The sequence below is a fragment of the Colossoma macropomum genome, unplaced genomic scaffold (genome assembly GCF_904425465.1).
Source record: "Colossoma macropomum unplaced genomic scaffold, Colossoma_macropomum, whole genome shotgun sequence".
NCBI lineage: Eukaryota > Metazoa > Chordata > Actinopteri > Characiformes > Serrasalmidae > Colossoma > Colossoma macropomum.
Window position 1 is genome coordinate 4,311,893 of NW_023494797.1, and position 15,092 is coordinate 4,326,984.

The 15,092-nt window shown below is 39.2% G+C and overlaps 1 protein-coding gene across 3 annotated transcripts in view; it reads right to left on the reverse strand.

Moving 5' to 3' along the window:
• The window catches only part of adcy7 (adenylate cyclase 7), a 99,558-nt gene that overhangs the window by 15,183 nt on the left and 69,283 nt on the right, over positions 1–15,092 (reverse strand). For 2 of the 3 annotated variants that reach the window (XM_036584069.1, XM_036584067.1), the window contains exons 8-21: positions 13,713–13,824; positions 12,683–12,810; positions 12,427–12,585; positions 11,528–11,660; positions 8,658–8,846; positions 8,450–8,487; positions 7,919–7,978; positions 7,212–7,292; positions 4,614–4,683; positions 3,694–3,791; positions 3,511–3,595; positions 1,051–1,188; positions 872–961; positions 111–286 (exon numbers count right to left, since the gene is read on the reverse strand). In XM_036584069.1, coding sequence (XP_036439962.1) covers positions 111–286; positions 872–961; positions 1,051–1,188; positions 3,511–3,595; positions 3,694–3,791; positions 4,614–4,683; positions 7,212–7,292; positions 7,919–7,978; positions 8,450–8,487; positions 8,658–8,846; positions 11,528–11,660; positions 12,427–12,585; positions 12,683–12,810; positions 13,713–13,824 — 1,557 coding nt within the window. The remainder of the gene's footprint in view (positions 1–110; positions 287–871; positions 962–1,050; positions 1,189–3,510; positions 3,596–3,693; positions 3,792–4,613; positions 4,684–7,211; positions 7,293–7,918; positions 7,979–8,449; positions 8,488–8,657; positions 8,847–11,527; positions 11,661–12,426; positions 12,586–12,682; positions 12,811–13,712; positions 13,825–15,092) is intronic. The other variant, XM_036584070.1, reaches the window with a different exon arrangement.

Below are 15,092 nucleotides of genomic sequence, written 5' to 3' on the forward strand. Positions count from 1 at the left end.
ACAGATACATAGTTATCAGCACTACAACTCCATACACTGTAAGTAGCCAATACAGCCATACCTACACAGTTCAAAATGCTGTTTCCAAGCATGTGTGTGCGAGTCTGTACCTGTTAAAGTTTCCATTGAGCGAGCAGCTGTATTTGTTGAACAGATCGTTGGTGCAGTAGATGATGATATAATAAATTGCACAGGCGATGAAGAGGAAGGCCACTTTCAGCTCGAAACTCACTCTTAAAAACACACCGCACACTAATAAAGCCAGGATACAGCTGTACACTGAATACTGAGAGAGAATGAAAAAAAATGTACAATTAAGGAAATGTAGGAATTATTGTGATGCTTTTTAAACAAAACAGGGTCTAGGTGGTTATACTGAATGAAATCTTGTAGACTTAGTGCTTAGACTTAGCAACAGCTTAGCTTAGACTTAGCAATTGTGTGTTTCTGTTGCGTGTCAAAAGATTATGAGAGAGAAGTGGTTTGAATTGTGCTTGTTGTGTGTGTACATATGTACAACGTTTTAGAAAAATCAGAGACCACCCTTTAGTACTGTTTATCTGATGTTGACAATTTGGGTGGTCTACCAGGTCTTGCTCAGTTGTTAGGTTGCTTGGGGAAGATGCAGAAAAAAAGGCCTTTTTTGAACATTTCTGGAACTTCTGTTTATTTATTTTTTATTATTTATTTTCTTTGACTTCCCCCTGCTTTACATAAGCAGTACATCTTACATCTAATTGAGTCAGAAATATCTCCTGAAATATAAATAAAACGTATTTAATGGCCATTTTAACAGGAAATTAAATAAATAAAGGGTTTTGCACAGTACTGTATGTGTAAGTCGGTGTCCATGCATGCACAGGCTACTCACAGGCAAGTAAAAGAGGTCTTCATCACTGATGCTTCCATTTTTTGTAAAAAAGGAATCAGTCGTCAAATTTTTTGGCAGTTCAGTAAAAACCTGTGAAAAAAACAGATTGACAGATGAACAGAGTCACGTGACAAAACTGCTGGAGTACTTTACTCTCCACTACACAATATGTAATTTACCAGGTTAAACAAGGCAATGATGACAATAACTGTCGTGGCGATGGTTGCTAGGGGAAGACGCACAAAAGGCCTTTTAACCACTGCCTCTGACATAGCTGTTAACCACTGGCAGGATTCTAACTTCTCTGGGAACATCTTCTGCAAGACAAGAACAGAAAAAGGAGTATGTGATAAGTATGTGATATGTCTACACGTTTTAATATGTACACACATATATTACATTTATTAATGTGTATATACCTGTGCAAGAGAGAGAGAGGAGAATAACCTAATCTGTGCAAAACATGTCTCAATGATGCAGTTAAAGGGACATTCTGGCATAAAATTAGCATGCATTGTCTTTTTTGTCAGATTATGTAATATTCTGTAGTGCAGAACTGCATTCTTCAGCCTACAGAATTCTCAATTTTCTATCTTTTTGCACTGTTTCACATCCATGTTCTCTTACTACAATACCCAGCATGCACTGCACAAATACATCACACAACCATAGCAGTGATAAAGAAATCCATGGGACTTGGGGAGGCTAACAACCACAGACATGATACTTGCCTCCTTAAAGAGAACTATCTGGTAAGCTTGTGATATTGTATGCAATACACCATCATCCGATTGAGCACCCTAGCCAACACCAATTAACAATGCTATCATATGAGGTGGGGGTAGGCAGCCCAAAACAAAAGAGCCACTTTCCTGTGCCACCAACACACCGTATGATTTTCAGTGCATACTTACATGCACAAATAACAGGACCATAAGTACAGATTGCAGACTGCTCCTCACACTGACTGACTGAGGATCCTCTAAACTGATATCTGCAGCACTGTTCTCCAGTAACTCTTTTCGGTATGACTATGACACGTTATGTGGTAACACACGATTACCTTGTCGTGCCTGCATAAACAAAAAAATAAAACATGCTTTGGTCGGAAACTTCTTAACTCTTTTGGTATGGCTTGGTAGTTCTTGGTATGGCTTGGTAGTATTTGGGATGGTTTGGTTTTTGCTATAGTTTTAATTAATCATGTTATTACAAACATTTTAAAATAATAAAATGGCTAAAGCTTAACCATGTGAAGTGAAAAAGTAAAGGCTGCTGTTACTGTAGCTAGGCGCTGTCTTTTTGGTTTTTAATAACTGATTTAATCATTAAAGCACCCATTAACCTTTCATGAGGGAAGTCATTTTGTGAGTGGAAGGCTGCTGCACGACTTTAAGTTCAAGCACAACAACAGGTAAGAAAATAAAGATCTAACTTGCACTGCTACTAAATGTTGTAAAACCTGACAACAAATCAGGACTGAGGACATGGATTAATGTTTTACATTATAAGAAATATTGATCAATGAAAATAGATTGCGAGATCAAAAAAAATACTTTTGTGCATCTTAAAGGCACGTACAGTGTGGTTTCAGACATTTCAATCATCCAACTTGATTGACAATCACTATAGATGCAAACCATTGGTGAGTGACAATACTATCTGCGATTAACAATACTACTGCCAATCAGCTCAAGCCTACTATCTGGCTTCCTTCTGTATTACACAACTAACATTTTTTTTAATCGCCTGCCCTCAAGTATCCGCCCCGAAGCAGTTCTAGTTTTTCAAAAGATCCTCCAAAGAAAATCTCACTCTAGAGACTTTGTGGCACCACTTATGGCACCACTGAGGCAAGTAAGCATGCTTAGAACACATGTAGCAATGGTTACATTTTCCATTTCTCCCACCTTGTAGGCTATAGATTTACTTTTACTGTAACAATGTATGCATATTTGTGTGTGTGTGTGTGTGTGTGTGTGTGTGTGTGTGTGTGTGTGTGTGTGTGTGTGTGTGTGTGTGTGTGTATGAGTGTGTGTGTGTGTGAGAGAGAGAGAGAGAGAGAGAGGCGCACACACACACACACACACACACACACACACACACACACACACACTCTATGGCAAATGTCAGTCTGTTTTTAGTGGTCACAGACATTCCAAACAGTCTTTGGCCAATCACATAAAAGCATGGTCAAGTCACATGACATTCTCCACATATTGTACAGTCTAGCACAATATATGTTGTCATCTATGAAACCTCCAAGTGAGGACCACATATACACACGCACAGACACTCATTATGTACAAAGTACAATTATTATGTATATACACTACTACAGCTATAAACTACGCTTTATGCATATATTACTAGAGCTAAACACAATGTCAGTGGAAACCTCAGTAATCAAACACAAAAATGTTTGGCTCCTTTTCAACTTTCGAGAGAAAGCTGCTGAATTTTGTCTATTTAAAAAAAGCGCTTACCCTCATGGAGACCATAAAATGTCTCCAAAACAGCAGATTTTATATTTTGCTCCATGTAGAAAGTAAAACAGGATGAACACACACAAACCACAAAACATGCAAACCATAATGAGCAAGTGTAAAAATGGCAAGTGCCAGCAGCAGCAGTCTAACCTGAATATGACCTGCAAAACAGATGGCGAGGGTCAACAGCAACACACACGCTAAGGCTGTAAACGTCACTCCCAGCTGCCTCGGCCTGAAAAACGGACAGCGATGTACTGACATGTTAGCAGAATAACACCCCAGACATGTAATATAGTAACTGAAGTCCTGTGTGTATTTGTAATTACTCACTGCATGGTGACAGACATCTGAATGACGAAGATGCAAATGAAGATGAAGCTGGCGCATCCAATATAGTACTTAAAACTGGGCATTTCTATGGTCCTGTACTGAGAGATACATGACCATTTTATTACTTAACGCATTTTCACATTCAGCTCCATTTGACATTTCTACAAAAGTCTTGGTCTTAATATGCAATAATGAGACAGAATAAAAGAAAAAAGACTCCTTATCTTTTCAATCTTTAAAAAAGGGTGCACTTTAATATATACCATTATACAGTTGGATGCAAAGGTTTGAACATTAAATATTACGTTTTATTGATTTTCTAAGTGAAAATAAGTTAACACATCCTCTACATTGAAAAAAATTAAACATGGCAAATTTTACGTTGACATTTTATGCTTTATTTCTTTTACAGTAATATGTTAAACTCAGCAAATAGACAGTAATTGTATATTAAAATGTGCAGAGGTGTGTTCTCTAATTATTTTTACTTTAAAAAATTAACAAAATAAATAATCTGACCAGGGCTGCCCAAACTTTTGCATACGCCTATATATCATTACTGTCATAAGGTAACCTCCTAAATCCAGCAATATGAAAATAACAGGTGCAATGTTTCAACATTCCTTTACATTGTGTCAACAAACCGTTCAAAATTATTAACTTTAAAAGATAATGTTTTATAGTTCTCTTATAAATTTAGTGTTTTAGATGTACAAGATTTTCTTTGGACAGTGATAATAAATTACACTAGTGCCAAACTAAAAACAAACGAAGGTTAACAGATAATAGTAATTACCAAATACAGAATTAAACAGCCAGAAATACTATACAAGTCCCAGCGATGTAAGTTTGGTATGAAGAGTGAGCTGCTGATTCAGGATCAGCACTGTGAATGTGCAGGTTTTATATGTGATGCTTACCTGTTTCTCCAGCTCTCGCTTCGTGAACCACAAAGTGAGAACTGAGATTTCCTCTGAATTTTCCCACTGCCTGCAGACAGGAAATAAACATATGTAAAGGTCATCTGTCAAGGTAAAGTTTGAAACATCTATTCCAATCCCAGCAGGATTCGACTATACACGTCAGGTCTGTCAAGATCAGTTTGATTTCAGATTTCATGTTTGATTTCTCATATCCCGTCTCCCACCCATAACAGGTTTAAGGTTTAAAAGTTTTTCTCTTTATAATATTATTCCTCCTTACTGTTAATACCTTAAAGGGACACTCTGGACAAAAATGTAATATTTAGCCTGCTGTAAACATACCTACTTAGCCTTTACATTAGTGGATATGCCAGCATTCAGGATTTCTTTATCACTGTGAGAGGAATCCCAGTGGTTGTACAACATATTTGCATGCTGAGTATTTTAGTTAGAGAACACTGATGGACAATAAAACAAAAATCATGAATTCTGCCAAACCAGAGAGGCTGAGGGATGCACTGCTGTACAAGTGACAAATAACAATCAATGATTTTTTTAGGTTGAAATGTCCCTTTAACCCATTTATTATTCAGTAACTACAGGGACTTCAATGCAAACTGTTATAAGAGTGTGTAATAACACTTTGTTCATGTACTGGCCATGTAAGGGGTTAAACTTTTTGCATCTTAATTGTATTTCTGGCCCACTGTAGAAACTCATGTTGTTGGGAGTGAGGCATAGGAGACCAGCATGACAACATCGCATTGTGAAAAGTTGTTTTTTTCAAACACCGAATAATGAATTCATTTGTTCAAGTGGAATTTAAACTTAATTATGGATATTTAATTAACACTGAATTTTCTTTTGTTAATCGTTGATCTGATGACGACTATCGCTGTTGTCATGGTAACTTCATGCTTTTATGAGGAAGATGGAGATTTATTCAGTTGTGCTTGAGTATGGTTGTGTTTCAGATCAAAACTGGCTGCGCTGCTGTCAGGTTCAGATCTAAATTTCAGACCTGTTTAAATTTCTACTTCAAAGATTAAGCCTGGCTTATTGTTCATTATATTTACACCAATGAGCCAAAATATTACTAGTCTGTCTAATATTCTGTTGGTCCTCTGCATGCTGTTAAAATAGCTCAGACCCGCCAAGGCATAGAACTCTGAAGATGCTCAGTGGGATCTGGCACCAAAACGTTAGCAGCAGATCCTTTAAATCCTGTAAGATATCAGGTGGAGCTGCAGTGGATTGGATTTGTTGTTCCAGCACGGCCCACAGACAGTCGATTGGACTGCGATCTGGGGAATTTGGAGGCCAGGGCAACACTTTCATGTTCCCCAAACCATTCCTGAACAATGTCTATAGTGTGGTTGGGAGCATTATCCTGCTGAAAGAGGCCACTGCCATTGGGAAATATCCATTAATAATCCAACTAATAGCTCAATCGGAATAGAATACGTCCATATATATATCTGAATTGGAATAGACTAGTCTGATTGAGGCCATTCACAATACAATTTCTATCAGACTGAATGAGGTGGGTAATCCTGTAAATAATCCGTTAAATAGAAGAATAACAGCCATGTAAACGGCTGTATGCAATTACATTCCCAATCGGAACTTGTAAGTACGTTCTACGCATGTGTGTTCGCTTCATAGCAAAAGTTTACAACGTTCAAGATGGCGGGAGCAGAAACTGGTCTGCAGAGGAGACGAAGTTTAAGCTTTGAGCTTTACAAGACAGCAGTGGGACTGACGTCCAGCTTGTGTGTCTCAGAACATGTCTTCCTCTTGCCGCTTCCTTAATACATATGAAGTACATTTTTCTGAGTATGTCATAATTTTAAAGCAATTAAAAACTCATCTCACTCAGACTGGACCTCACGTGGTGCTCACTGTCATGGTAACATTTAAGTGGTTCTCTACGCAAGCACGTAATTTTGGATCTGATTACTTGTAGTCTGCATGAGAACGGAGATTTTCCATCAGATTGTTGAGTAGAGTGTGCATATAAACACCTCAGTCTTAATCTGTAATCAGAATATATTCAACCAGATTGGCAAAAATCTTTGCATGTATATAGCCACTGCCAAGAAGAAGTATACCTTTCAGCAGTGGACAGAAGTTAACATGGGCCATATGTAGCCCCATATGCAGCAGGGTGCAATGCACTGTGTTTTGACACATTCCTCCCATAACTATTATTAAAATTTCTGTGACTTGTGCCACAATAGCCCTTCTTCATGGCCCTCATGCTGCTGGTTTGTCCCTCGTCAGACCACTCTTAGTAAGTTCTCACCACTGCTGACAGCATCCCACCAGTCTTGCCATTTTGTTGATGCTCTGACCCAGTCGTCTAGACATTACGATTCGGCCCGCCATGCCTGCCCATTTCTCTCACAAACCAACTGTTCACTTACGGACTAATACATCCCAGACCTTGGCATGCGCCGTTGATCTATCGTCAATCTATGTTACTTACTTCATCTGTGAGTGGCCATTTGTTTCGGCTCACTGGTAAATGTGAACAGAAAACATGAACGTTTCGCACTGAGAAGAAACAGAAATCGGAAAGGGAGGGAGACTCACTTGCTGGAGCTCAGCTCATCTATGGTGGTGATCATCTCATTGTGCAATTCTTCATCAAACTTGCTCTTCTGGGACTTATTCCTGCAGAAGTCATTCGTAAATTAAATACACACCCAAACATGCGCACAGAAAGAGAGAGAGAGAGAGAGAGAGAGAGAGAGAGAGAGAGAGAGAGAGAGAGAGAGAGAGAGAGAGAGAGAGAGAGAGAGAGAGAGAGAGAGAGAGAGAGAGGAGTGCGTGCTGTGGAGAGGGCGTGAGTGGTGGGACAGGGCCAGGGGTCACAGCTATCATCATGCTTGTTATGGATCTCTTCAGGCCAAACCGCCAGTGTGAAAAGGGAGTACGGAGTGGTTTTGTGTGTGTGAGTAGGTGTGGCATGCAGGATGCCATGTGTTAGTTTAAACCCCTAAGAAAAAAAAAGCAATGTGCACCGATACAGCCTAGGAAGGAAAAGAGCCATTTCCTTACACACAGACACAGACACAAACACGTGCACACAAACAGACACACGGACACACACTTTCTCCAGTCAGTTGTACAGTCTTAACTAGCGATGTGCAGTATTCTGTCTGGGATAGGAGGCACAATCTCCAGTGTGGGAGTGGCTGTTAGGGGTCATGCTGGAGGCCCACGAGCAGAAACCCAGTGAGTGTTAGTGAAACTGTGGCCCAGGAAAACTGGCCAAGCCAACATGGATCCACACTCACTTATTGGTGCTGAATGGAGGGGCGGGCAATGAAAACGGCTCCTCAAGAGATTCATCAAAACTGCCAGGAACCAACAGTGAGAGAGACAACTTTAACTTCTTAACTCAAAATTTAGAGTGAGAGAGAGAGTGTGAGAGAGAAAGAGAGAAAGACTGATAAGGTAAGAGACAGAGAGAGTGAGGGAGAGAGAGACAGAGAGAGAGAGACAGAGAGAGTGAGAGAGAAAACTTCTTAACCTTAAATTTAGATAGCGAGAGAGAGAGAGAGAGAGAGAGAGAGAAAGAAAGACAGATAAAGGGGGGCGAGAGAGAGAGAACGTCTTAACTTTAAATTTAGAGAGCAAGAAAGAGAGGGCGAGACAAAGAGAGAGAGAGAGAGAGACAGAGAGAGAGAGAGAGAGAGAGAGAGAGAGAGAGAAAGAAAGAGCGAGAGAAAGAGCGAGAGATATTAGTTCAGTTGAGGATTTCTGGTGTTCGTTCTCCCTCCCCCAAATGCCCCCCCCAACTCACAAATCCTAAACATCCTACTCACCTCTCTGTGATTTTTGGTGCTGATCTCAGAGGGATGTCCTGAATAAACATAAATCACACAAATTCTCATGAACGCTCATTACTGTACTGTAACAAACACCATAAGAATCTTGAACTACTAACTGGTAATTTTTACATATATATGCGCATATGCTCATCTACAGTGTGTGTGTGTGTGTGTGTGTGTGTGTGTGTGTGTGTGCACGCACCTTGCAGCGGCTTTTGCCGTTGACCATTGCGTCAGTGAGGAAGCCCTCTCTGCTCTGTAGGTGGGCGAAAGGTTTAACTGCACCCCAGGACTCCAAATAACGCGTCATTCTGACAGATGCTCTCATCTTCAGACCGTCGCTCACACGCTGCTTAGGAACACTGCGGCTGCTCTGCGAAGGGTCCTTAGACTGCACACACATACACATATTGGAGGAGTTTAGATTAATGATCAAGAGAATGTTAACAATCAACAGTGCAATACGGTTTAATCTAAGCTATTTTTGTCCAATGAATCTTTACTAAACGTCTTAAAGTAACTTCTGTACAAGACAAACACTCAATGTGTCGTTCAGACGATGTCTTTTCAAACATGAGGTGTGCCGCAGGACGTACTACTTAGGGGGCAGGTTAATGCATTTGATTGATAAGAAGGTAAACACAAGAGCGATTTGAGATATGTGAAATGTGAAAGATGATAAACATTTCAAAACTGACATAATGTAATATTAGACAGAACATGTACAGTGCTGTGAAAAAGTATTTGCCCCTCACTCGATTTGTTGTATTTTTGCTAATTTGTGACATTTAAAATGTTTTAGATCATCCAACTAATTTTAATACAAGATAAAGACAACACGGGTAAACACAAAATGAAGCTTTCAAATGACCATTTCATTTATTGAAGATAAAGATTTATTTAAAACTTTTACCACCCGTGTGAAAAAATAATTGCCCCATGTACCTAATACCTGGTTGTGCCACCCCTTGGCAGTAATAACAGCAATCAAACATTTCTGATAACCTGCAATGAGTCTTTTACATTGCTGTGGAGGAATTCTGGCCCACTCTTCTTCGCGGAATTGTTTTAATTTGGCTACACTAGAGAGTTTTCAAGCATAAATTGCCCATTTAGGGTCCCGCCACAGCATCTCGATGGAATTCAAGTCAGGGCTTTGACTCGGCCACTCCAAAAGCTTAACTTTGTTTCTTCTGGGCCATTCAGAGCTGGACTTGCTTGTGAGCTTCGGATCATTGTCCAGCTACATAACCCAACTGCGCTTGAGCTTTAGGTCATGAACTGACAGGCGGACCACAGAATATTATCCCAAACATCTTGTGGGTCATCTAGATGTTTTTTGGCAAATGTGAGACAAGCCTTTGTGTACTTTTTTGTCAGCAGTGTTCTGCGCCTTGAAACTCTCCCATGGATGCCATTTTTGCCCAGTGTCTTTCTTATTGTGGAATCGTGTGCATTGACCTTAACAGAGACAAGTGAGGCCTGCAGTTCTTTAGATAGTCATCTGGGTGCTTTTGTGACCTCCTAGATGAGTCGTTGACGCTCTTTTGGTGAAATTTGGTAGCTTAGCCAGTTTTCTTCATTTGTGGATAATAGCTCTCAATATGGCTCCTTGGAGCCTTAGCAATGACTTTGCAAACCTTTTCCAGACTGGTAGATTTCAATGACTTTTCAATCTACCAGTCACATCTGTATATAAATGGTGTCTGAGAGTGGCTAATGAGATTGAACCCAAACTGAATTTGGTTAACTGGTTGATTTAGTAGCTAAGGGGGCAATCACTTTTTTCACAGGGCCAGGTAGGGCTGAAGAGCATTTTTCCTTTAATAAATTAAATCTGAAAGAAAAAATAAAATTTAATTTTTGTGTCTTTGCGCTTACTTTGGTTATTTTTGTCTAATATTAAAATTTAAAACATTCAAGTGGGACATGCAAAAATAGAAGAAGAAGAAACTGTGAAGGGGCAAATACTTTTTCATAGCACTGTCGATAATATTTCAGCTAATAAAATATACAAAGAAAAAAAGCCAGAATACAATTCCGTGTGTTCAAAAACAGCCAAAACTAGCTTTTCCTTCATGTTGGTTGAGTCACTCCAGAAAGCATCGTCAGTATTTCATGGTGCTCAGTGCAAAAGATTTTTCAATTTAAATGTGCCAAAAACGCATTTCACAGGCTAGATTTGTGCTTTTCCGTGCAGTGGGTGTTACTCCATAGACAACAATAAAAAGAAGAAAAACAAGAACATGCTTTAGAGAGTTTAAAGGAGACACATTTTCGAAAGTGAGCATTACACTTTACTAGGTACACTTTCTAAACTAACTGTCCATCCTATTAGTTCCACTTATCAAGCACAGGACCACCACTAAGCAGGTATTATATGGGTGATGGGTCATGGCTCAGCACTGTAGTGACAGGGACGTGTGTGTGTGTCTGTGTGTGTATGTATGTGTGTGTGTTGCAGAGTGGCTCTCACACACAGCTCAATGTCAGTCCTGGACTGAGAATTGTCCACCACCAAAAAAAATCATTGTGTCAACGGCATTCTGTGTCCAGAAACCGATGAAGGACTAGAGGATGACTAACACAAACTGTGCAGAAACAGATGAGCTATTGACTTTACGTCTTCAACCATCAAGATAGGAGTGTCTAATGGACTGGACAGTGAGTGGACACAGTGTTCAAAAACTCCAACAGCACTGCTGTGTCCACTCGTACCAGCGCAATACATATTACCACGCCACCCCCCTGTTAGAGTCACTACAGTGCTGAGAATGATCCACCACCCAAATAATTCCTGCTCTGTGGTGGTCCTGTAAGGAGTAAAATGGGGGCTAACAAATTATGCTAAGAAAATGATGAACTGCAAACTGTAATTACAGAACTACAAAATGCATCTATATGCTAAGTGTAGCTGATAAAATGAACAATAGCTGCTGCTACAATATAGGCCTGCCTAATAAAATGAATATATTTCGATTTATTCATTTTACACATTCTACAAACGAAAAAACAAAAGTCACACACATCAACACAGACACACACTCATTCCTGTTAATTAAGGGTACTCACTCGAGGGTCAATGACCAGGTAGGTCTTGATGTTGAGCTCTTTCAGGTAGGTGTCTCTCAGATGACCATCTCCTTCCTCCACTTCATATGCCTTATTGAGGTGCTTCAGGGTGGCCTCAGTGATATGCACCCGGCTACACCCAACCAGACAGAGTAAACATGATCAAGAAACTTATACTTACACAGCACATATAACTCTCAAATTAGAACAATGTATCAGTTATTTATTTAAGGCTTCAACCTTGAAAGTCCTTTTTTTTTTAACCTGGCCTAATATTTATCTACAATGACTAAAAGAGCAGTTGGATAGCAAAGTGAGAAACACTATTACCTGCACACAATACACTTCAAGTCAAGAAAGCCATTACTATACTAATAAGTGTGATGTGTTATAAACATAGAGTACCTTTATATACATATGCACGTGCTGAAACATCTGATTATTGATCTAAAATCCAGGTCTTTTGTGGCTTTTTATGGCTTGAATAATGAATAATTTTAACACTTGAATAATCAGATAACTGCTAAAAACAGACAAAAACTGTATTACTGTTGTGCATGTAAATGCAACCAAGTTGCTATGGATAGTAAGTGTAACATGGATTTAACAAGACAAATCAATTGCAGACCACAGCCTTCACCTGGTCAGTCTAATTCAAGGAAAGAGGAGGCAAGTAATGTTTTGTACACTCTGAGTGATTTACATTCTGAACTGGAACCAAGAGGACCAGTTCTCATGAGTTTACACTTTAAGAAAGCATGTGTGTCACAAACATAAATCAAGTGTTTCAAAGTACTAACTGAACTGACTAATGGAGCAGAGACCTCACTTGACTATCCGAATACAGCTCTGGTGAGGTTAGTGTGAGCATGCATGTGTTATGTGTTTCTTGGACATACCCTGGCAACCCTCCAGACTCCATGTGGTTGGCTAAGGTGACATCATGTGACCAGACATCAAACTGCCATTTGCGTAGGCCAATCACACCGCAGAGCACATTTCCAGAGTGCACACCAACTCGCATATTAATGTCCACACCTGTTGCCTCCCGAACAAGCCTGCAAAATGTAATGGGGAAATGTATTCATGATTTTTTTTTTATTCACCCAAAAAATGAGAGTATGTGTGTATATATGTATGTGTACATGCACTTACTTAATAGCCTCACACATGTCTAAACCCATTTTAACGCAGTTCTTGGCATGTTTTGGTAGTGAGACGGGAAGGCCAGACACACAGTAATAACAATCACCCAGGATCTTTATCCTCATACACTCGTTCTCCTATAGGAACACATGCACACACAAAGAAAACGACACAAACAGAAGAGAAAGAAGAGAAAGACACAAACAGAAGAGATATAGGAGTTCTAAATAAACAGTTGCAGTTAACAGGGAGTTCCACTCATTTTTACAAATTTGTGCATCATTAATTGGTTACACCACTCCAGCTGACGCTTGGCATTGCACATAGCAATCTTGGGCTTGTGTGCTGATGCTTAGCCATAGAAAACTATTTTATGAAGCTCCCGATGCACAGGTCTTGTGCTTATGTTACCTCCAGAGGCAGTGTGAGAGGCAACAGAGGATAGGAGAGTTATGTACTCTATGCACTCCAACACACAGCGGCCTCACTCTGTGAGTTTTGTATGGTTTTTACGCTTTGTGTTGCTCCTAGATACTTTCACAATAATAGGACTTACAGTTGACTAGGGCAGATCTAGCAGGGCAGAAATGTCACTAACATGTGGCAAAGGTGGTATCCTATGACACTGCCACATTTAAAGTGACTGAGTTCTTCAGTACGACCAACCAATGTTTGTCTGTAGATTCTGCATGACTATGTGCTTGATACACCTGTTAGCAGTGGGTGTGGCTGAAACTCAATAATTAAGAGTTGTGTCCACATACTTTTGGTCATACAGTGTTTTATTAACTGAATTATGCAGCGATTTTGAAAGATCCATAGGAATTCTCCTTTAAGAGTCAGGTACTGGTTCAATTAATTTTAGCATACAGGAAGAATCTGTCCCTAATGTTTAATAAAAACAGGTCCTTTACTAAAGCACAAATAACAGTCTCATATATATATATATATATATATATATATATATATATATATATATATAATATATATATATATATATATATATATATATATATATATAAAGAAAAACTTCACTTACCTTGGCAATCTGGTCAAACTTTCCAAAGAGCTCATTCAGCATTATCACCAACTCTTTAGGAGAACAGTCGCTGGCTAAACGAGTGAAACCAACAATGTCCGCGTACAGGATACTGAAAGAGAATTACAATGTTTTAAAATCAGACCAATGAGAACATTTAAAAATCTTTAATTTTTTTCAGTGCAGTGAAGTTCAGAGTTGAGAGAGAAACATTTGACAGGTGCAAACACCACAAAGTTTTGGACTATTATCTACGTCAGGTTCCAAGATTACTGAAGAAACAAACTTGAGCCAATGTCAGTTCCGCTAACTAGCCCCAAGACACTCCAAAGAAAACTTACAATGGAAAAAAACTTACAGAAGAGAAAAGAGTTCCTGATTTATGCAATCCCTCACACTGACAGTGGAAATGAATCATGGTGCACTACTGTGATCACTGTGCTTAGTGACAGCTTCTGGCTTGGACTCAGAAAGAAATTTTCCTTATCTGAAGATTTTCAGCATGAAGCTTCATTTAACAATTCTTCATGACTTTCTCAATACCTCACTATATTGTTTTAAAACTCCAGAACAATTTGCAATTGCATTCTCAGGACAGCTGTGATCATCTGCTGGCCGTGCGTCAGAGATTGGTGTGTGAATTCTTGGCCTGCTCTGTCCATGCTTGAATCAATAGCTGGCAATTCAAGACCAATTTTGTATCGTATGGAAAGACTCTGTCATGCTGTGTGATGTTCAGAAAACCCTAAGTAATATTTTCATTAAAGAAATTTAATGCAGGTCATTTTAAAGCAGATCTTCATTCTCATGAGGTGTATGTTTGAGAGAAACCATGGCCTGTAGGTTAATAATGCAAAATGTTGCACCTGATATTTAGATAATGCTGACAGCGGAACACTTAAAAACCACAAGAGACTGAACACTGTTTTGTGTGTGGTATTTTTTGATGTGGGTACATTATTATCTTCTTGACAACAGAACAAAAATAACACTGACATCACATGCAGGTTTATTGCTGTTTATGGGGTGAGCAGGTTTTAGGGAGCTGCGTTCTGTGTGCTTGGTAAAATCAGGTTTGATAATGTTACTGACCTCAAAAACGAATTCATTTGTCTTTTCATTAGAGGAGAAATTATTTGAATAGCAATACAAAGTTTTTGTAGAATCAAACTACCTCCACAATAGTACCTGGACTACCATGCAAAATTTGTTCATGCATTGTTCTTTTAATACGTGCACGTTTCAGACTGAGTTTTTTTAAGGCAGTGCGGAAGATCTGTTGTTTAAACCGGCTTTGAGTTTAAACCTTACAGAAGTTAACATCCAAACTGTAAAGAATCCAAAATAAAGAATGTCACCTGAATGTCAATAAATAATCTG